General features: G+C 45.2%; 1 protein-coding gene across 5 annotated transcripts in view; it reads right to left on the reverse strand.

The window, feature by feature from the left end:
* CROCC2 (ciliary rootlet coiled-coil, rootletin family member 2) overlaps positions 1 to 23,967 on the reverse strand; it is an 89,657-nt gene that overhangs the window by 15,999 nt on the left and 49,691 nt on the right. For all 5 annotated transcript variants that reach the window (XM_083742026.1, XM_083742029.1, XM_083742028.1 and 2 more), the window contains 9 exons: positions 17,912 to 18,055; positions 10,917 to 11,155; positions 10,645 to 10,804; positions 9,045 to 9,212; positions 8,284 to 8,635; positions 7,326 to 7,510; positions 4,464 to 4,584; positions 2,913 to 3,076; positions 870 to 1,310 (listed from right to left, as the gene is read on the reverse strand). In XM_083742026.1, coding sequence (XP_083598152.1) covers positions 870 to 1,310; positions 2,913 to 3,076; positions 4,464 to 4,584; positions 7,326 to 7,510; positions 8,284 to 8,635; positions 9,045 to 9,212; positions 10,645 to 10,804; positions 10,917 to 11,155; positions 17,912 to 18,055 — 1,974 coding nt within the window. The remainder of the gene's footprint in view (positions 1 to 869; positions 1,311 to 2,912; positions 3,077 to 4,463; positions 4,585 to 7,325; positions 7,511 to 8,283; positions 8,636 to 9,044; positions 9,213 to 10,644; positions 10,805 to 10,916; positions 11,156 to 17,911; positions 18,056 to 23,967) is intronic.

The following is a 23,967-nucleotide window of genomic DNA, read 5'->3' on the forward strand; positions in this document are numbered from 1 at the left end:
GCACTTCTGTGAATTTTGCAGTGAAGTTCTCCAGCCAAGCAATGTGTTGGGTAAAGTGTGCATAAAAAAGCATATACAGTGGTACCTCAGGTTAAGAACTGAATTCGTTCTAGAGGTCCATTCTTAAGTTGAAATTGTTCTTAACCTGAGGTACCACTTTAGCTAATGGGGGTCTCCTGCTGAGGCCGCTGCACAATTTCTGTTCTCATCCTGAGGTAAAGTTCTTAACTCAAGGTACTATTTCTGGGTTAGTGGAGTCTGTAACCTGAAGCATCTGTAACCTGAAGCGTTTGTAACCCAAGGTACCACTGTATTAGTAAAAATACCATACAAAAAGGCATCATATCAGGGAAACGTGCTTGCAAAAATGTGTATATTTGTCAAAACGGCATGCAAAAATGTATTTATTAGGAGAACTAAAATGCTGATGAATTGTCATAAGGGTTGATTTATTAAATAAAACAAAAATTCCTGCAGAAATTTGGAGTACTGAAGGCTAGAAAAAAGAAATTGAGCGAACCCAAAATTGACAGATTCATCTATTCCTACCCAACACACACTATGTTACCCTAAGATATTGTACTTGTGCACACATGCACAACATAAAACAGTTAGGCCCTTCATTTTTGCTTACATATATTATTCTGAATGTGCCACCCCTTGCAATTTGCGGTATCTTAAGGAAATAGGGATAGGTCATTTGGGGAGTAGGTGGCCACTGGGCGTAGCAGGTGCTCAGCATTGGGGTGGGACTGGTCTACACAACACGTTTTACAGGAGGGCACATACTATTTGGCTCAGGAGAGATGCTATCTCTTCGCACACAAACAGGCAGTGGCTGAACATTTGAAGCAGCTGATTCCTACTACCTGGAGTAGCCGACGGTCTTGCTCTGCAGCAGTCAGGGCCCTTTGCAGTTGGGAGACGTTCTCCTGGAGGGAGGAGGAGCCAGCGGTAGCATCAGACAGAGCTTGAGACAGGTTTTGCACGCGGTCCTTTAGGTGGCTTTCCGTGCCCTCAGTCCTGGCCAGAGAATGGGTCAAGTGGTCTAGCTCCTGCTGCAGCTGGGTGGTTTTGCTCTCTTTGTCTCCCAACTGGCAGCGGAGCGCCTGGGACTGCTCCTGTAGGGACTGGATCTCTGCATCCTTCTCAGTGAGGCTGAGCTGGGCCCGCTGCAGTTCTCCTTCAGCAGCCCTGCGGCTCAGATCCAACTTGGTGGCCCTACTCTCTGCCGCCTCCAGGACTTCCTTCAGCTTCCACTTCTCTGTCTCTAGCTTGGCTTCCTTGGTTTTCAACTTGTTGACTTTCTCCTAGAATAATAATAAAAAACCCCAGCATGAACACCACTGGTCACTCATAAAGGAGAAAGTCCTTTATGAACAAGACTGGATGCTATTGCAGCCTTGCTGTGCAGGTGCAAGAACCAGCGCTAGGCCTGATATGGAGCAAAAGCAACTGTATGTGTGAATGTGTACCCCTTTATAAAGCAATGAGAAATGAGTGCAGGTCTGATTCAATATATTCTGCTGCCTGGTGCAAAGGATAATATGGCACCCTCCCCCAATCCATGAACATCCATCAACCTGAGGGCCACATATTTTGGGAGGCTAGCTTAGGGTGCTCAAGGGCTATGTAGGTGGGCCTCCACCCCCACCCTCGGTATGTGCTGCCTGAGACAGATGCTTCACCCTACCTAATGGTGTGCCCTGAGTCAGTCTACTGATAAAATATCTGTGTAAAATGAAAGAAGGGAGAGGGAAAGAAGGGGACTTCAGGCTGCACATTAGTGATGTGTGCTGCCATTACTGGTTGGGAGTGCTGAAAGGGTGAGCAACACTCCCAAGCTCATTTATTTACCAGCCCAGGACCCAGGACTAAGCTGCCAACACCCACCCCGTGCACCGTTAGCCTCTAGCCACCATCTGGATAAAAGTGCCACCACTCAGCATATTGCCAAGATCACAATGTGAATTACAGACCCCGTTAACATGGAAACTTACCACATCACACAGCCTTATGGTAGCATTACAGAGAGAAATGGAAAGAATCAATATTTTTTATGGAGACAGGTGATAATGAACACAGGATGAAACTCCACCCAAACAGTCCATGTTAGCCCAAGCAGTCAACACAGCCAGACCCTTGCTTGAGGGTGCCAGTTGGAATAAAAAGTGCACTTTAAACAGCTGGGTAAAGTCCCTTCAGAAGAAGAAAAAGCAGCAATTCTTCCGCTGGGGTTTCTCTAGCACTAATTTGCTCACACCTCTATTTTAAGAACCAGAGTAGGTAATTTGTGTGTGCATGAAAGCAAGTTCTACCCTTATACCCCCCTACTCACTGCTTAACTCTTTACAAACCCTCTTTAGCTCTTGATTTTTTAAAAAGGTATTTGTATTTATGGATCTTTGAGATATCTGTATTTAAAATATTTTTTGGACTGCTTTTTAATAAGCTTCACAAACCAGTTTGCTCATTCATGCAGTTAAAGTGCCTTGTAGCTTAACTCCATGCATATCTACTAAAAAGGAAGTCCCAGCATCTACATTTTAGGATTAGCATCTTTGGTGGTAATAATCTTTGGTTACAATAATATTAACTTTTCTTCCCCCACCCTGTAGGGCATTTTGCCATCAATTACTGTTAGGACTGCTTTGAGCGTATCTGTCTACACACACAAGATATTTTAAAGTGTATACCTAAAACTGCAAAGTGTGGATGAGAAGAAAGCATTCGGAAATGTGTATCATACAGGTACGCTCATACAGGTACGCAAGGGCTGCCTGCAGCAGTGTACACTCCACGGCAAACCTAAGTTTATGGACACACAACATGTGAAATGGCCTTTAGGAGGGAGCAGCCCCATGACATGTCACTGAATGCCTTTCCCCTCCAGGGAGAGGGTTTCTACCCACCTGCAGTTCCCTGTTCTTTTCCTGACAAATGTGCAAGTTGCGCTCCAGGGCTGCCACCTGATCTGCAAGGGCCTGCTGCGCTCTTTCCGCTTTCCTAGCCGTCTCCTCTTGCAGCATCAGTGCTGCCTGTGCGCTGCTTAGGCGCCCGTCGGCTCCCCGCTTGCCTGCAAGTGAAAACGAAAGGCTGCTTTTTAAAGGAAAGGATGGCTGCAAAATGGGGTGTGTACTTAAAAACCATTCATCCATGCACTCTTGCATTGCTTTGCCTGCCTGGCTAAGCTGAACCTATGCTTTGGGAAGGACACTGAATGTCCTTCCAGATAAGAGCCACACTTACAAATTGCCATCCCTCCAGAAGGGAAGAAGCTGTCAACTGCCCTAAACCTAAAGAAGGATCTATTTGTACAACGGGGGTATGTCAGGAGGTGGGGAACAAACCAATAGGGAAAGACAGCCTGCTGGCATTTTTCTTGTTTTCTCTCAACTCCTCTGATATCCAATTATATGAAGGAAATCAGATTAGTATTTTACATGGCTAAAGTTGTATGGTTGATTAAGGTTTCATCCTGGGAACTGGCTTAGGAGCATCTGCCTGTCTGAAAGCACAGACCCACATGGCATTTACTCTTTAGAACAAATTTTTAGAAACCTTCAATTGATTGTTGTTCAAAGTATACATGATGTGCAAATCCATCTAAGAAAGTCCCCCCATTTTTTTACAAAAATGAAAGACAGCTTTGAGAGGTTGCCATTCTGAGCAAATAAACAGCAAGGGAGATGAATGCTTTATCCTTTTCCCCAGCCTTACCAAGCTGTTTTCTGCCCTCCAGTGTTCCAGATGCATTTGTGGAACCTTCCCAAGTGAGCTGCTTGGGGTAACGATTCTGAAAAGACCAATGCTCTGTAGCAAAAGGGTTAAGGTAGCCTCTAGACTAGGGTGCTCCAACATGCATGTGGTCCTTGAGGCCTTTTTTGGTAGCCCTTGGCCATGTTTGATGCCTTCCCAAAGCCAGGTAAGAGATGCACTGCGCTTTGGCAAGGAGCTGGGAAGGCTCTGACAGGGTCCTAGATTCCTCCCACCTCCTTCCCAAAGCCTAGTTGGTGCTTTCCCAGCTTTGGGAAGGAGGTGAAAGGGCTCTAGGACCCTGCTGGAGCCTCATCCCTCCTTCCCAAACCCCAGCACCTTGCTCACCCTGCTTTGGGGAGGCAGTGTGAGGGCTGAAGTGTGTGTGTCAAGTTTTGCACACACCCCACACGACAAGACAGTCTGTGGCCTGCAGGTTCCATGGTGACGTATTCCTGGTAGGAAAGCTTCTAGACTGCACTTTTTTAATGTTAAAGCTTCATTACACATGCCTACATAGGGACATAGGAAGCTGCCTTCTATTGAGACAGATGATCTGATGTGACTGGCAGAAGCTCTCCAGAGGAGCTGTGAGCTCTGCCACAGCAAGAGTCGCATCAGCATGATAAAGAAAGGAGGCATCCACAGAGAGGTATAGAAAATTATACGCAGAAAGGGATAAAGGATGGGCAGAAAGGAGAACATGCCTTCCTCACAGTCTGCTAGGAGCTTCTGGAGTTGCAGGATGCGACTTTTTGTCCGGTCACGATCAGATTCCATTTCATTCAGCTGACGGCTCATATTCATAACCTGAATCCTCAGGTCATCCTGGAAACAAGATATAGAGACATTCTCTTGATATCCTTAGCTTCTCACCAGAGAAGACCAAGAAGTAAACCTGGGATATGAAACTGCATTTTGTTATTTTAATGCATCCATTTTGCTATTTCTGTCCCACCATTTGGCTTCTCTGCAGTTTCTTTATCTTCCTTTACAACTCCTTTGACCTTGTCATCCAAGGGTCTAACTGCCTCCCCAGCTACTAATATAGTTTTTTAAAAAAACCACCTTCTTGTTGGAATACTAAGGCCCCAAGCAGTTGGCAGCCTGCCATTTCACACAGTTCCTGTGGCATGCTTTCGGTTGTTGGTAACATATTTTTTTGACAATTAAGATTTCTAGTGTCAAAGAACAATTATCCTCTCGCCTTTTAAATCAGTAGATGATAGGTTCCTGCAGAATAAATGATTATAGCATGCAGAGTGCAGTCATCAGCAATATGTATCTGAGGTGGGGAGTGCTAAAGCAGCAATCTCTTAGTCTGAGAACAGGGGCATAAGAAGCATGTCCTGTTTTTCATCTATGAAATGTTGGAAAGCATGCTATTATTTTTGAGTAGTCTTCCCTGAGACCGGGGCCTGAGGCAATAATAATTTGAAAACAACAGGCCTCACCAAAGTATTTCCAGGGCACACTACTTTCCTTTATGCACATCTATGTAGACTTACTCAGGGATAAGTCACACTGAACACTGAGTAAACACAAACAGTTAAGGTTGTATTCTGCATGACCCATTGAACTCAATGGGATTTAATTTTGAGCAAAGGAGAATAGGCCAGGGCTACAAAGCTGCTAACTGAAAGATGTTATTGATTGTAGACATTCTTTTTGGTTACTGCATGTTAACACTGAACTCTAGGATCCTGGTGTGACAAGACAACAAAGAAAGGAATGCCTTAGATTTTATGCAGCCCAAAAGAATTAAAAAATTTCTCCGTTTCCCCGTTTGTCAGAAAGGCCACTGGATGATCTGATGCTATGATTATTGTGACAGACCATGTTTTTTTTTAATTATTCTGGTACAGTATAAATATTTATGCATTTTTATAAGAGGCATGCTTTTGAGCAATAAATAGCACATGACAGAGAAAGGGCTGAACTGCCCTTGAATGTTGCTAAACATATGTCTTCGAAGTCAATTTGGGGTCAAGCTGAGCTAGGTTGGCTCCTGCTAAAGAGAACTGGGATAGCCTAATGGATTGGAAGGCAGGGCAAATGAAGTAGGTCCTTGCACAACCTAAGCAAACTAGTGGTCCTGAGCCTGCGCCCTTCCGGGAGTGGAATCTCCTCTTCCTTTCTCTGCCCTGGGCTCAGAAAAGCATGGAACAACATGCTTTCAAAAGGTCTAAAGTTCTGTGCTAAAAAATAATTACATTACATGGCTGTAATAAATCACACATTTTTTACACATATTTACTTGATTTGCATGCTTTTGCTCTAGTTACAAAAAGTTTTCTGCAAAAATACGGATATTTTTTTAATGCCTTGTTTTTGGCAGGGGGTGGTCTGAGTGTCAGGACTGGGCATGGGGAAGAAAGGCTGAGACTTTTACAGCAAAATACTGGGAGGAAAGGAAAAGGCAAGTAGGCAGAGGCTCAAGCCACAGGGAGAGGCTTGGAGCAGTGTGATCTCACATTGATCATTTCAGTTATATTTATTGGTCGTGCTTGTTAAATGTTTTCTAAACTACTTTGTAATCTTTACATTGCTAATCTGTACCCATTATACATTTGGAAAACTGAGGCTGAGATGGTGATTTGTCCAAAGCTAGTCAGTGAGTTCACAGCTGCAATGAAGGCCTCTCCATCGGGATTCAAAACACTCCCCAAGCCACACTCTCACTGGCCCTGCCTGTCTGGAAAATGTTCTGGCATTTTGTCTAATAGAAAAAAAATGGTAAAGGACCCCTGGTCATCTAAGTCCAGTCAAAGGCGACTATGGGGTTGTGGCACTCATCATCTTAGGCCGACGGAGGCAGTGTTTTTCAACAGACAGCTTTCCGGGCCATGTGGCCAGCATGACTAAACTGCTTCTGGCGCATGGAGGAAACACTATTTACCTTCCCGCCACAGTGGTACCTATTTATCTACTTGCACTGATGTCCTTTCAAAACTGCTAGGTTGGCAGGAGCTGGGACAGAGCAACAGGAGCTTCATGAACCGTCAACCTTCTGATCAGCAAGCCCAAGAGGCTCAGTGGTTTAGATCACAGCACCACCCGCATCCGTTTTTTGTCTAAAAGTGCCTCTTGCTTGTCTGGATAAAGGATAGAGACGTGTGTGTGTATGTGTTTGCATAGAAACTAGCCTACTGTACTAAGGTAAAATTTACATCCATTTTCCTACTCACTTTTGCCTCTAGCCCTGCCCACCATTGGCATGTGGCCCCAAGAAGGTTGCCTAGAGGAGAATGTGGCCCTCAGACTGCAGAAGGCTCCCCTACCTATAGCATAGTGAGTCCTTAACATGGGTCTAATTATGTGCAGCCCCACAAACAGTACGCATGTCTTTCAGTAATGTGAGGTAATGTGTCATATATTGCATTGCTGACACTATGATTGTGTGTGCACAAATTCTTACAGATGGAGGGATTATAGAAGTCAAGAGCTGGTGGGCATAAGGTCACAACTGGTGTCAACCTCATTACCCTAACCTCATGCTTTCCAGAGCTTCATGGGATACATACATACATACGAGAAAAATGGTAAATGAAAGAGATGACATTACTCACCCTCTCTCTCTGAGTGTCCCGCAGCTCCTGAAGGAAGTCCCTCAAAGCATCTCGAACTACATCCGGGTCAATTTCACTTGTGACTTGGTCACCTCTGAGAGGAGAACGTTGGTGAAATGGGGAACGTGAGCGGCTCCTCTCAGGAGACCCAGTGCGGGAGGCAGGTGTCTGCCGGCCACTGCTTCCTGTGGAAACATAAATTCTTAACGTCTCAGAAGTCAAAGAGGGAGATTCTGAACAGGATTTCAAGATGGGTAAAGGGAAATTCTGCACAACTCAGCAAAACGTTTTAAAGGGGTCTTTAAACATAGGAAGCACCTTAAACAAAGCTTATGTTCTCTAGATACTTAGCCCAGCATTGTCTACTCTGACTATCAACAACTCCCCCCCGGTCTCAGGTAGAGATCTTTCCCATCGTCTGATACCTAATCCTTTTTAATTGGATGTGCCAATGACTCAACTATGTCAGGTGCTCTTCCACTGAACTATGACCTCTTCCCAGGACTGAGAGACCTGTTAGATACACAACCATCAGATACATGATGTGATGATGAAAAATGTCCTTCGGGCAGTAGCAGTCAGGGCATGAGTCAACCATGAGAGAGAGAGAGAGAGAGGGAGAGAGAGAGAGAGAGAGAGAGAGAGAGAGAGAGAGAGAAAGGAAGGAGTTGGCAGAGACTAAAGGAAAAAGGGTGGTGGAAAGAAGAGAAAGAAAAAGAAAAAGAGAAATGTTTGGTGGCTCTATCAACTTTTGACCACAATGATGTGTGGCTTCCAACAGATTCCCTCAAGGGAATGTGGCGTTCAACAGAAGGTTGTCCAACCCCAATAGAGTAATTTCCTTAGCTATGAGCATATTTCATTGCCACAATTAGAGGTTGATGTCTACTGCAGTTATTGCTTAGCTGAAATTTAATGCACAGCATATGAAGGATATCCTGGTTAGGAGCCTTCTGACCTTTGACTGGAGAGCAGGATCTTTGTGGCGATGGACTCCGGCTGCCAAGCCCCAGCGTGCGGCGCAGAGCCGAATGCAGTGCCACGAGCTTCAGCTCCACCTCCCTCTTGGCTGCCTCCGCTTTGGCTAGTTCTATCCCCAAGCCTTGGGAACGCCCCTCACAGGTGCTGAGGCGCATCTGGAGGCTCTCGCCTGTCCTGCTGGCTTCCTGCAGCTTCATCTCCAGGTGATGAAGATCGTCCTTCAGTTTCTTCTCCTTTGCACGGCTCTCGGCAAGGCTCTGCGCAAGGTCTTGCTCCTGAAGCCGGCTTTCTGCCTCCATGGCAGACAGCTTCTTCCGCAAGCTCAGCACCTGAAAGAACAAGGTTGGTAGGCCATGGCAATGTACGGGCACTACCACTGTCCACACCACCACCTTCTCAGGACACAGGGAAGCCAAGCACAGCTGTAAATGTAGCTTGCACTCATGGTTCTTCACCTACGTGTATGAAAGTGATTTATATCCAGCCAGCTACCACTATCCTGCTGCACGCTCAGAGCTAAAGTAGATGAGGCTGCAGGAAACCCGGTCCACATAGATACCATGTATTCTCCCCTCTGTATGCATCCCTCCATGCAAATTATCTCCACTACCACCTCTTGGAGGACAAGACGCAGGAGATGGAAGAAGAGTAAGCTGCCCTCCTCAACTCTCCCAGCTTACTTTTCAATTCTTCTTCCATCTCCTGCATCTTGTCCTCCACCACCCACCACCACGTTACCTCCTTGTGAGCAGATTCACGGCTGATCTCCAATCCGGCTATTTTCTGCTTCAGTTCCAGAGCCTCTTTGCTGTTCTGCTGCTCCTGCTGCTCCTCCTCGAGCAACCGATGCTGAAGTTCACTGATTTCTTGGGCTTTTTTGCTGTTCTCACTCTCTAAGGCCTTCACCTGCAAAAGGTATGCCAGAACTCTGGGTATTATCTATTGTATGGGCTCTATGCTCAGAAGCCCAGCTCACACGAAAAGCTTCTGTGGGGGAGAAGAAGAAGAAGAAGAAGAAGAAGAAGAAGAAGAAGAAGAAGAAGAAGAAGAAGAGTAGTAGTAGTAGTAGTAGTAGTAGTAGTAGTAGTAGTAGTAGTTTGGATTTGATATCCCGCTTTATCACTACCCGAAGGAGTCTCAAAGCGGCTAACATTCTCCTTTCCCTTCCTCCCCCACAACAAACACTATGTGAGGTCAATGGGGCTGAGAGACTTCACAGAAGTGTGACTAGTCCAAGGTCACCCAGCAGCTGCATGTGGAGGAGCGGAGACGCGAACCCGGTTCCCCAGATTACGAGACTACCACTCTTAACCATTACACCACACTGGGAGGGGATCCCTACTGTCACATTTGGCAACTGGTGTTAGAGTGAAATGATTGACTATATAGGGCTAGTAGGACAGAAGACAAAGAAGCCAAGGGCTCCCCCTCCAGACATCATTTTTATTGCACAATCATTCTTATTTGTGCTTGTGATATTACCGGGGGTGGGGATCACACATTACTCCACTTTCAATACTATTTGCACCTCCAAACATTTTGGGGTGGCCACACTGCTTCCTTTCCAAATCAGTGCATATCCCGCAACTTCCTGTTTAAATCCTGCAACTTTTTGTACCACAAATGTCCTGGTTTATTTTTGTCCCACTCGGAACTGCCCCTCTGGACAGCAACAGTGTGGTAGCATTGCAGAAGTATTGCAGAACAACCTAAAGCAGAATAAATAAACCTACCACTAATGCACTGTTATGATGTCAAGAACACCACTGCAGAATACACCCACAACAACAACAACAACAAAAAACAGTCTGGAGGGACCCCAACAGGAGGCAAAGCCAGAGCCAATGACAAGCAGAGCAGCTCCTCTGTAGAAAACAGGCAGGCAAGTGGGGTGGTGCTAGCTGAGGGCAGACCAAGGCTGGCGGGGCAGTGTCTCACTCACTCAATTGGATGTAAGGAACCCCAAAGAGGGCGGGAGTAGCACCGGCAGTCCTAGTGGGAGGGAGACACAGGTGGGAATATTAAAAAAGAGAGGCCTTATGGGTAGGAATTATGACGGAGGATCGAGGTCTCAGGGCTCTTTCATAGGAATTTTCAGGCGCAAATTTAATAAGCCAGAAAGACATTTTGGGTGGTGATAATGATGCTTCTCTTGTCTTCTGCTTAGATACTGTACCTACAACCTTGTGTTTTGACAGTGTCCGTAGCAGCTACAAGTGGCTTTGAATAAAGAATCCAATATTGGGTGGACGTCAAGGATCTCTTGTTGCAATTATTATATGCTTAGGGTTGTGAGGAGAAGGGTGTGGTGAGAGAGAGTTCTAAGACACAGTTATACCTGCCTGCGCAGCTCCTGCAGCTCCCTTCGCGCTTCCATGCGAGACTTCTCCACTTCTCGTAGATTTGCTCTGACCTCCCCCACCTCTCCCTCAACGGCTGCTTTTGCTTCCTCCAGCACAGCAATCTTCTGCTCCTTCTCCTCTTCAGATCTCTGCAAGCTGCAGCGGATGCACAGGTTCATAATCTCTCATTGCTGGTAACCTCTAAAAGTGCTGTGAGCCGATAGCCACTATACCAGCAACACGCCTGTCCAGCACCAAGGCTACCTACCTGAGCCTCTCGTTCTCTGCTCTCTTGACAGCTGCTCTGAGCTCACTGTTGGATTTCTGTAGTGCTTCTTTTTCTCTGCTCTCATCTGCCACAGCCCTCCGAATTTCCAGCAGCTCCTTTTGCTGGTGGTCACGAGCCTCTTCAGTCTCCTGCAGCCTGTGGTGAAGCTCAACCAGTTCCTTGCGAATTTCTGCATGGGTATCCTCTGCCAGCCGCAGCTGTGCTTTTAGCTGTTCTGCCTTGAAGAAAAAAGCATGCATGGCTGAGCCAGGAACCTGAAACCTGCAGCATGATCCCATGGATTACTCAGAAATAAGTCCATTGACTTGACTGGGACTTACTCCCTCATAAGCACACTTAGGATTGCAGCAAATAGGGATGCATGTTTTAAACGATGCTTGCACTGTCCCTTGGAGGGTGATGCGGATGCCTAAGCAAAATGAGAATTTACAGTGGTATCTCGGGTTACAGACACTTCAGGTTACAGACGCTTCAGGTTACAGACTCCGCTAACCCAGAAATAGTACCTCAGGTTAAGAACTTTTCTTCAGGATGAGAACAGAAATTGCGCAGCAGCGGCATGGCGGCAGTGGGAGGCCCCATTAGCTAAAGTGGTACCTCAGGTTAAGAACGGTTTCAGGTTAAGAACGGAACTCCGGAACGAATTAAGTTCTTAACCCGAGGTACTACTATATTTGAAACATAGGCATTTGGAAAGTACAGTGGTACCTCAGTTTTTGAACAGAAGACTGTTCAGGTTCTGAAACATTTGAAAACCAAAAACTCACCAGCCAACAGCTAGGCCTCAGGATCTTGCACGCGGTGGAAGCCACATGGCATATTCGATTTCCGAGGCGTGTTTGAAAACCGAAGCATTTACTTTTGGGTTTACAGTGTTCGAAAACCAAAATGTTAGTCAATGGAGACGTTCGAAAACTGAGGTACCGCTGTATAGTCCTAATCTAGAGCTCACTGTATGGCAGGGAATAAATCTTAATTACAAAGGCAAGGCAAAGCAATTACAAAGGCATGTCTACCCATAAATCAGTCCAACTGAACTCAACAGGGCATACTTCTCAGTAGATAGATAAAGAATTGCCCTTCACACCCCATTTGGGCAGAAATCAAAGCTAGCTGGAGTCAGGATTGATTGCAGTATGCTATTTCAAAATCCAGGTTGTTAGCAAAAAGCAAAGGTACTTTCAAAGAGACACCTACCTCTTCTTAGTGGATATATATTGTCTTGAATACTAGCTAATCTGTGCCAGCCATGAGCGACTACATCATTTGTTTAATGACTGGTTGGTTTTCCTTAATGGCCAATGGGCATCTCTTTATCAGAGCTGACTATATAAAATGGGTTACTGATAAAGAGTTGTCTCTGAAGGGACATGTCTTTGCCGCCGCCATCCCTTCCCCCCAACCCCAGCTAGGATGCTGAAAGCTAGAGCTGGCTGCAAAAAGAACAACAGAAACACTCTTTGGAACAGTGAGAGGAGAAATACCTGCAGTGTCAGAGTTCCTCTGGAGGGCCACTTTATTAAACATTCAGCCTGACCTGCTTGCACAAAACTTACAAGGAGCTTAGATTACATCCAGGCTTTTTCTGAGCTTTCCCTCTGATTTGTTTACAGGGCAGTTATACGAACATAAGCATTCCTCCTGCATTCATCCTGATTTGCTTGTGAGGTGCTTATATGTTGTTCGTTCACCCTACACTTTACCATGCATTTCCCCATTCATTTCCTAATGGCAAAAAGCCAAATTCTTTTCTAAAAGTGCAAATGTTGCGCTAGGGTAACAGAACCCTTTAATCCACTTGAATTGCGCATATCTGAAGTATGTGATTGAATTCCTTCACCAAAATGGTGACTGTATGGAGGCACCCCAAATGTGTGAAACAAACACAGAGAGCTCTAACTCTGAAAAGTTAAAACCAGCATTTTCCAATATGGTGCTCTCCAGAAGTTTTGGACTCCATCTCCCTTAGGCACCAGCTAACATGGTCATATTTACCATGGTACCAATAAGGGATGCGGGTGGCACTGTGGTCTAAACTACTGAGTCTAGGGCTTGCTGATCGGAAGGTCGGAGGTTCAAATCTATGCGACGGGGTGAGATCCCGTTGCTCGGTCCCTGCTCCTGCCAACCCAGCAGTTTGAAAGCACGTAAAAATGCAAGTAGATAAATAGGTATCACTCCAGTGGGAAGGTAAATGGCATTTCCATGCGCTGCTCTGGCTTCACCAGAAGCGGCTTAGTCATGCTGGCCACATGATCCGGAAAAACTGTCTGTGGGAAAACATCGGCTACCTCGGCCAGTAAAGCAAGATGCACGCCGCAACCCCAGAGTTGTCTGAGACTGGTCTTAACTTTACCTTTACCTTTACCTTTTTTACCATGGTCAATACATTGTCCAACATCAGCAGAAGGGCTCCAGGTTAGGGAAGTATGGCTAAAACTCTCTTGTGGTGTTTTACTGCCTTTTGGGGTACCAATGGGGCAAAATGTTATAAGTAGGCCATAATTCCCAAGTGACCTCTTCTTCCTAAGGGAAGCAATCCCCTGGGGAAGTGCTATTCATGGGTAAATGCTACCCATGGAACTTCTTGCCACTAGAGGAAGTGGGGAGAAGAAAAAATAACTTGTATAACTTTGGGCCCATCATAACTCTTTTTCTCTTGGAGCCATGTGGCTTTAAAGCGGAATTTCTCACTTCAGCAAAGGAAAGCATGCAAGCATGTGTGAATGGAGGATATAGGAATGTTTCAGATTGTGGATGCATCTCAACAGGAGCAGGAGTGAGAGGTGTTGTGATTCATGTGTGAGATAGTGGGCATTTATCAGGTGGTGGGAATGCGTAATTGGAGCTATCAGCATGCTCTTAGATTTGAGTGCCAAATGGAGTAGGAGCAGAGGAGGAAGATTATGTTTGGAATGCAAGGAAGGGGGGGGGGGGAGCAAGCTACAACTGGAAGAGCTCAGTTGCTAAAGATAAACGACAGCAACAACTCGTGGCCTTAGGTGATCTCAAGGCTGTTCCATTTCATGCACTCTACAGATACAGTGAGAAAAACTACCCGTCCTGAGGACGCTTGTTTGCACTAGGAGTGTTGCATTTAAGCATGCTGCATCCTTACTGAAAATATGTGGAAACCTGTACAGGCACTAAAAATGGTGCTTTGCAGGCCAAGCTGTACTCATTTGAGAAGGATTAATATTTCTGCTAACAACCGGAAAAATGCATTAAAAAAGAAAAGAAAAAGAAAGAGATGGAAATCTGAATTAAATTTGTGCTTGGCCATTGTGCCAAGCTGATCTGTCCTTGGAACACTGCTCTTTTCTGATGCCTTTGTGCATTCCACTTGGTCCACAGTGTGGTGTGGAGGCAGAAAAGAAAAATCCTCAGCAGCAGCAGGCTAGAAGTAACAGCATCTTAAAAAGCAGAGCCACCTTCATCCTTTCTGAATGAGGGCGCAGTACAGAGGGCCAGAACTTGCCCAGACCCACAGAGTAGCACATATGTGCTCATCAGTTCTTCAGCCACACAGGTACAAGCAAGCCTGCATTCTAGTACAATGCAATGTGTTCCAGAGGCTGCACAGTGAATTACTAGGTATGATAAGCTATTTCCTGGGACAGCAGCACAGGAGGGTGCCTCAGTCGCAGGAGAAAATAGGGTTCTCTGTATTTTAATTCTGCGTCTCTGGACAAGCTGAGGCTACACACAACTGCTCTTGCTCCCTTGGTCCTTTATATTACTGGAATCGGGCACGGGCAAACAATTCCGATATGAAACCCCTTTCTTTCCTTCCCAACTTTCTTTCCTAACGCTTTTACTCTGGAAAGCTCTTAACATTGTCCAGATCCTCCCTGTTGGCCTGTCTCATTCCGACCAGCTCTCTGTTATTGTTGTTCTGTTTTTGAGAAGGATTAGGGGGAGCCCCTTTTTCTCCCAACCCCCACCTACATATGGGATCCACAAACGCACTCAGCGGTTTTCTGCTGAGCTCAGCAGAAATTCACGAAGAAAGGTCAGTGACCAAAGAGAGGGGCGATCCATCATAAAATAAACTGTTTTTATTCCCCAGGATAAAGGAAGGGGGGCTAGCAGGGGGTGAGATTGAAAAGAAAACATTGCACATGAACCACCCCCCAACTCAAACACGCACGCACACACACACACACACACGCTCCTTCCTGGCGCGCTCACTCTCTGTGTAAGGGCAGAGCTTTCCTCATTTACAGGAACACTGCAGCAAAGCTCTTAATGTGATTATTATAATTATATCTTGACTAGAACTTTTTCTAAACAGTCTCTTTTGAAATCATGCCTGGGCAGCCAAGTCTCCAGCTGAGCCCTGGACACATGGAACAGGGTATTTCATGGTGGGAGAGGAAATGTGCATGCGTGTGAGAGACAGGGCGGGGTGTGTGTGTGTGTGGAGGCGGGAGTGATTGTGCATTTAAGTTCACAGAATGATGTGGGAATATATTTATATGCACATGTGTGTGAATTCATGCAACTATTTCCACACAGTAAGAACATCGTAGGAGCCAATTCCGAGGGGCTGAGGTCCCTTCAGCCCACCCAATAAAATATCTGGGGGGGGGTCTGCCCCCCAAAGTTGACGGGCATTGCCATTCAAATGTTGTGTGCGCACAGCATCATGTGATCAGTTACGCAGGATGAGGCTTACCTGGGCCCCCCAACATTTTATTCCAGTTGGCACCACTGAAGAACATTGTGTGTGTTTGTGTGTGTGTGTGTGCGCGCACCTGGGTGATGGGCCACTAAGAAAAACAAAGGAAATGGATTCTATGTGGCCAAAAGTCACAGTTGAGCATTTGCAGTGATGTGACCTAGAGGAAAAAGCAGCAAGCTTGAGAGAGAGAGAGAGTCAAGAGTGCAGTGCTTGATGTCTGTTAGAATCCAAGGCTGCGGCTATGGAAGAAACAGGACCCTTTTGGGGTGTTAATGCTGTGAAGCCCTCCAGGTTCTATATATGTGTGAATAAACCATATATCATAAAGACACTGCTGTCTCCACTGTGCCTCATTTCCAGAAAGGAACATGAAGCCTGGGGAAGCCCTGGAATCTCACACAGCTCAAAGACTGGGGTGGGGCGCAACACTACATTTGTGTGTGTGTGTGTGTGTGTGTGTGTGTACACACACACACACACACACGTATGTGCATACATGTACACTTGATGATGCATGTACTCAAGAGAAAACGTGAATGTGGCAGATGTGCCTTGTATAGTTGTGGGCTTGTGTGTATGTATGTTGACTATGTGAGCGTGGCGTGCACTTAAGGGAAGGCAGGGCTGCTCAACGAGCCTGACTTCCTCAAGTTAAAAGGCTGTGAAAATGTTATGGTTCCCATGGTGATAAGTAGGTCAATGCTGGCGCCTGTGAGGATTTCACTCTGTGTTTCTTTGCCCTCAGCTTGTTATATTAGTCCCACAACTGTCCTCTCCCACTCCCCCCACCTCTCTTTCTCTCATCTGCTGCTGTCTCCCTTCCCATGCTGTGTTACTCTTTCTCTGCCCATCCTACATCCATCTAGGAACATATGCACCCCCTCTCGCCCCATCCCCATTCCTTCTGCCCTCCCTGCCCTCTGAAACAACCCTCTTCTGCTTGCTTGTGTGGTCCCTCCTGGGGCTGGACTTTGAAATCTGTTGAAAGGAGGCCATTTTTTTGCCAAAATAAACAGCCTGTCATGTTAAATTACTCTCTCTTCCTCTTTTATGTCCTTTAATTTTCTATTTCCCTCCCCTTCACCCCACCCCAGTCTTTTCGGGCCGGGGGTCATTCTCTTGTTCTGATGTACTGTGTTTGTAGAGAACAAGAGCTCAGAAAGCATCTGGCAGTGGGTGAGGGTTTCCACCTGGGGATGTTTTCCAGAGCTGCAGATATTGTTCCACCCCCAAGAGTCACCACCCGGAGATGTGTGTTAGGAAAAAGGGGGTGCAACGGAGTGGGCAGGGATCCCTACTTGCAATTTAACCTATAGCATGCCATTATTAGAAAGGGTGAAAAGGGTGCTGACTGGCTGGGGTCACTGCCTGTTCTTCCTAATTCACACCTAAAGGCAAAGGCAAAGGCAAAGGTAAAGGTAAAGGTAAAGGTAACGGTACCGACCCCTGACCATTAGGTCCAGTCGTGATCGACTCTGGGGTTGCGGCGCTCATCTCGCTTTATTGGCCGAGGGAGCCGGTGTATAGCTTCCGGGTCATGTGGACAGCATGACTAAGCCGCTTCTGGTGAACCAGAGCAGCACATGGAAACACTGTTTACCTTCCCGCTGGAGCGGTACCTATTTATCTACTTGCACTTTGACGTGCTTTCAAACTGCTAGGTTGGCAGAAGCAGGGACCGAGCAACGGGAGCTCACCCCGTCGCGGGGATTCGAACCGCTGACCTTCTGATTGGCAAGTCCTAGGCTCTGTGGTTTAAACCACGGCGTGTCCTTCAATTCACACCTATCCAATCCAATTCTAGGTTACAAAAGGAGGATTGCTAAGTAGAGAATGGAAAGTGACAGAGTACAAGCACCAATGCTTCTCCTTCATTCTGTCCCATGGTCTTCACTGGCCAAATAGGTTTTGCAGGTTTCCAAAGCTAGCAAAACTTGTCTTTCTAGGGATGGAAGTGCTATGAGTTTGTACCCAACAGGCAGCTTTGCTTCAGTCATACTGCCTTCAACACTGAAGCCCTGCTCAAGCATTAAGTCTGGCCGATTCTGCCGTAATTTAGCACTCCTGATTTCCATAGGAGCAGAAGACCTCAGATTTCAAAGCTACTGCCTGCTCTTTCAGCAGAGAGGGGAAATGCTTCCATTGCGACCAACTTATTCACAGATGGCTTGAACTGGGGCAAACACCTATCTGCTGACAAAGAGATACATAGAGCACTTATAGGACCATACTGAACAGAGACAGAGAATCCTTCCACAGAAAAAAGACCCAGCCAAGAACCCGAACATACCTCCCTCCCAACAAGCTCCTTCTCTCTTGCCAGTTCCTTTATGTGTTCATTTAAGCGCTTTGCCTCCTTCTGGTGGGCAGCCATTGCATCCTCAAACTGTGCCTGGAAGGTCCGTAGCTCACTGGTGATGCTGGCAACTGTGTTCTGTAATGAAGAAATCACAGAATCAAGCGTGGTATGTGCCACTTTGTTCTATGTGTTCTGTAAAGTTCCAGAATATGGAGACACCAGCAGTCGAAGGACTGGCTCTCACAACTGTTTCCTCATAAAGCTCAATTCTAGGGTAGCACTGCAGGTTAGCTGAAATTTGCTAGCCGGGAACAAGTGAGATGCCTTTACAGGGCGAGAAGGCACTTGCTTTTCATATCTGAAGTACAGGACTGATTCAAAACCCCAGTGGAAAGTCATTTAGGAACATTGGAAACTGCCTTATGTTGAGTCAAACCACTGATCCACCTAGTTTAGTATTGTGTACCCTGACTGACAAGCAGTTCTTGAGGGTTTTAGGCAACAGTCTTTTCCAGCCCTACATGAAGATGGCAGGTGTTTAACCTGGGATCTTCTGTTTGCAAGCCTGTTCTCTCTCATGGGGCTGAGACCATTCTAAGCTTTGCAGGGCAGTTTTTCTGCACAGGAGGAAATGTAATCCCAACCCCAATGTAAGTGAATAGGAAATCCAGTTGATCACGCAAAACAAAGCATTCAAATTAATCAAAGAGAAAGTTGGCCAAATGTAGAAAAATCATGGATGCTTTAGCTGAGATTCCTGCATTGCAGGGAGTTGGACTGGATCACTCTTGGGGTCCCTTCCAATTCTACAATTCTCTGATTCTATATCTAGAAATAGCTAGACAGATATTGTACCAGAGCTTTTGGGCTGACAACAACACTGTTTGCAAAGTTTACCAGCCCATGCAACTATCTTTACAAAGACATTTTAAAAAAGCAGCTTTAGTTCAGCACCCATCACTGGTAGGTACAACTGGTTCTTCCCTAAGCAACAAGAACAGAGTTGATCTTGTTCCTCACTCTAAGCCAAAAAACACTTGCCAATATCTTCACCCATATAATGCTGCAAGACACTGTAAGGTGTCCTCCATAAGTTTAATATTCTTTTAGGGTTTTTCCTCCCTTGCCTGTGACAGTCAGTGATTCTACAACTTTTATAGACTCATAGCATGCCAAGATGGAAAGTGACCTATTAAATCATACAGGCCACCCTGCCTCAATACAAGAAACTCCCTGGACAAAATTATGGATACTAGCAATAGCTTTGGGTCTCAACAGGACTATGGTAGGACATGAGTATGTTTGGATGCCAAACTGAAAACAAGCAGTATTTGAGCAGGTTCAGCTCCAGCAGAAGGATTTGTGAATAGGCCCTTATCTCTCTTTGGCAGAACAACCAAGGGTCTACAGCCCCAACTCTGTATCTGTAAAACTATATCCATTGGAAACCAGAAATTCTGGTTCTAAACGCAGCATAAGGGGTCTCTATAGTATAGTGTATTTTAAAATGGGGTTTCAGAGTTTTTAGGGGGTTTTGAATGTTTTATGTAGTTTTATAGTAGTTTTATGTAGTTTTTCAATTTCATTGTTCTGCATGGGACAATGACAATAAAGATATTGTATATCGTATATAGTAAATAATAATAAATAAATTATTTTGAAATAACAAAATTAAAAAGATAGGACAAACATTCAAGATTTCAATAGGCAGAACTCACTTCATGAATTTAAGGTGTAGTGAGTGGACTGGAGTAGGTAGGGGGTCAATAACAGGGAAACGCAAAAACACCCTGCCTGCTATAATTCATGGTTTGTGTATTTTTTCCTTCCCAGTGCCACACACAAAACCAACAGCAACTGTGACATGAAAATTTGTCATCTAGTAAAAGACTGCTAATTGGAACATTTGTCTCCTTTATGGGAAATGACCTCCTTGGCATGAGAGAGAGAGAGAAGATACAGGAAAGCACAGCCAAACCGTTTCACGGAAGTTAGGAAATGGTCAGCAGCAGGAGACCAATCTTTTGCTGTTGCAACCTTACGGTAAGAAATAAGCTGAGCTTTAAGGAAATGGTGTACAATCTCAGATCAGTTTTAGTGGAAACGAGAGAGAGAGAGGAATGTAGTCTGACCCATTTGTTCATTCTGGCCTAGTATCTACTCCAAGTGGCAGTGGCTCTTGGATCTCCAGCAGAGAACTTTCCTACCACTTGCAGCCTGATCCCTTTTAACTGAATATGTCAGGGTCTGAACCTAAAACCTTCTGTATTCAAAGCATCTACTTTATCAATGAGCTATGGCTCCTCCCTGGGCTGAAACCAGTCATGCTTTTTCTGGGAATCTTTGGAACTGAGCTGATAGGCTGTATCATTCAGCAGCCTGTGAAGGTGGAAGTTCAAAAAGATACAGCACGTCATGACATAACAAGCAGCAGAAAATTAACTTAAGGCATGGCTTGTGTAAACAATGACTTTGCCCAAGAGATGTGTTCAAAGGAAGATTCAATAGAGCTACTCTCAAATATCAGGTAAGAAAGTATTTCTAGGATGATAAATGGGGTGATGAGGGATGGATTATGGATAGTATTCAACTAAGTTTTACTCAGAGTAGACCCACTGAAATATTGAACATGACTATGTCAGGTCCATTTATTTCAATGGGTTTACTCTGAGTAAAGCTAAGGGCTCAGCCACACACCTTTTGTCTTGCGCTTTCTAGGTGCAGGTCTTGAGCGCTTTAAAGAGTGGATCTGTGCCTAGAAACACAACACAAAAAAGAAGCCTGGACAAGTCCTTCATTGAATACCACCCTATGCACTCAACTGTGAGCCACAATTGATGTATATGAACAGTAAGGCCTGACTCCCATTTCAGCTAAAAGCGGCCTTGTTTCAAATCCCTTGGATGGAGGCAGAGGTGGCACCTGCAACATACATGGAACCCTGCTGGATTAAAGGCAATGCTATAGCTGTTGACCACATCTAAGTGGGACTGATACTGGACAGTCTGGAACTTGGTTGCCAATTAAAATACTGTACCCACTTCTCTTCTTTGTCTCCCATTCAGGCTCGTCAGGCTCTTGGTTTAGAGCAGTAGCTGCACATCTAAGCATTAGTTACGAGCATTAGGAGAGATACTTTCTTGCTTATTCCAGAGGAGCACCAGGGATGCATTCCCCACAATGTGTTGCTGCCACGAACCAGCTAAGAGAAAGTGTGAACGAATCTCCACCCAAAAGGAAGTGTGTTATGTGCAGAAACACAAGAAGCTGGCTTATCCCAGGTCAGAAATTATTTATCAGTGCAGGAGCATAGTGGTTAATTCTGAAGTGCAGGTATTCTAAGATGAGAGAGAGAGAGTGTCTTTTGACCAACAAAGACATTATGGCTTCAATATCAAGACAGCTTTTTCTTACCCCCTTCTGCTTTGTTTAACATTCACTCACTATTCTGTAGCATTAGGATTGGTCAAGGGACTTTGCCATTTTTTTTCAAAATGAAACAGGCAGTTTAACCCTTAGCTATGCAGGCTGATGCCAACAATTGCTTCTTCTGCTTAACTGATTTGGTGGAGTCTCTTGCCCCACCCCTGCCTGAGAATAGCCTATTTATTTGACATGCAGCGGATTGACAAATAGCACCCCTGGAGATTAGTGCTGTGGAATAAGCGGCTGTGCTTTGTCCAGAGGTGTACCTAGGGGTTGGTGAAACTGGCCCATGCCAGGGGCACAGGCCTGCCTCCCCCCACAAAAATCACCTATCAGACTATGGAATGTATGACTTAAATACGCATGGCGATGCGCCGCTGCTGTCACAGCAAGATCAAACGCAGAAGCTTCCCATCCTTTTCGCATCATGGCACAAAGGCAAGCAGGACAGTTATTTTCTTCAGGAGGGGGGCACCGAAACAGCTGCTTGCCAGGGGCATGAGGGATCCTAGGGACACCTCTAGTTTCATCCCTGCCACTCTAGCCCAGTATTTCATACTCTGAGTTGTAGTAGGTTACTAGGATGTTTCTGGCTACAGTTCTCTGGAACTGAATTTGGGATCTTCTCCATGCAAAGTGTGTGCTGTAACACAGAGCTATAGACCTTCCTGTGAAGCTAAAATGCCCAGTGACTGATGCTGGCCTTGAATCTAATGACTTGTTCTGTTCATTCAATGAATAGGAATCTTCTGTTACAACTATTGTTCAAATATATTGACATTGCTTAATGCACAAGCCACAGTGTTTTCCTTCTCTAAATGTTTACTAGACTTTACAAAGGCTATCTCCTTACTCTCACCTCAATTTCCTGCAAAATGCTTTTCATTATTCAAAAATACCTAGCAAAATAATAATAAAATGTTCTTGCTCTGCAGATTAAAGAAAAAAACCCTGACCAATCTGGACCTTCGGCCTGTCTATACACCTGGTTAAATATTGTCCATGTTCTCTGCTTCCTTGATCACATGAATTGTCACAATGGTTTCCTGGATCATAGTGCAGTGGGCTTACACTTATACATTTTTCATATTTTTATATCTATTCTCATATTGGGTTCTTGTGAATAGGTAGGGGATTGACTTATGGATACTGAGTGCCCTCTAGTGCTACCAAAGCAGCAGTACTCCAAAACTTTGGCCCAATCCTGGCTGCAGGATATAGGCTACAAAGGTAAGACTCTACCTCTGGACCCTTCAGTTAAGCCATTTCCAAGGCAAACCAATCTGCCTAACATAAAAACATAATATACAGTAGAGTTAAACCAAAAACAAACCCCCTTCATATAGGCCATGGGTATTTGGGGATTCAAATTCCAGGTGAGCACCATGTCCTTACCTGACATTTGTAGGCAAGCCACACTTTCTCAAGCTCACTTATCTGATTTATAAAATAGGTGCAGCTTGCCAACTCTACCACAATATTTGTTGTGAGGAGGCATAAGGAAACGTCACTGCTCATCCTGATTCTGATACTGCACATATGGTAGGCGATGAAACGAACTGTTTCTAGACTTGGGACCTCTTCTAGTAACTAACTGGAAAGGACAAATTCTAGCTAGGAAGCTATGTTAGTTGTTACAGGAAACACAGCAGAGTGCCTTGGGGCACCTTAAAGACTAGCAGGTTTATTTTATTGTTTCAGCTAAAGTGTGTCCTGGCATAAGCCACAATAAATGGGCTAGTCTCCATGGAGCTACAAAGGTCTTTGTTGATTAAATCATAAAATGCATAGTATATCATGGGACAAGTGGAGCTGGAAAGAGACAAAAGGACATCAGTCTAGAAGTCATTGAGGATGATGCTCATAAGAATGCTTCTGATGTAATTATAAGGCATGAGGCACATAGGAGCATCAATGCTAATAATACCTTTATTGTCAATGTACAACCTGTGTACAATGAAATTAAACAACAAAAGGTTAGGTTTCTGTACTTCGCTGACAAAGCTGTTAAACAAACAGAGGGGTGAGTTTGGTAGCCCAACACAGAGACTTCTAGACTCCAGATGGAACTGAATGACCAAGATTGGTTAGTCTCCTTTATTTTTATTTTCTTTTACTATTAGTATTCAGACTAGGTGAGGAGCATACAGTCCCAAATAAACATAATATCCATCTACAACAGGGAAGTTCTCTTTCTTTCTTTCTTTCTTTCTTTCTTTCTTTCTTTCTTTCCTTCCTTCCTTCCTTCCTTCCTTCCTTCCTTCCTTCCTTCCTTCCTTGACCTGCCTACCTTTTGGGCCCACCAAAATGTGATTGTCCACTCTTTTTTTAAAAAATGGGATTCACGTAGAGGATTACTACAGAATTGGCAAAAGTAGAAATAATAAGACAAAATCCCTACACTCTTGTCTTGTGAGGCGGGAAAAAGGACTGCTGTTCCCAGAGTGGAACAAGGATATTCCTGCTTCCCTTGCTGAGTTTGTGAGGCTCTGTTTTGCCATCTAGGCCGAAGGGAACTCCAATGGGGATTCAGGGAGGGGGAGCTCCAGGAAATGAGAAGCTCTTGGGCAAGATCTTTTCTTCTGGTGCCAGGAACTTGCTCACTGCGTTGCAAGCCACAC

This window comes from Podarcis gaigeae (genome assembly GCF_964106915.1).
Source record: "Podarcis gaigeae genome assembly, chromosome: 5".
NCBI classification, from domain to species: Eukaryota; Metazoa; Chordata; class Lepidosauria; order Squamata; family Lacertidae; genus Podarcis; species Podarcis gaigeae.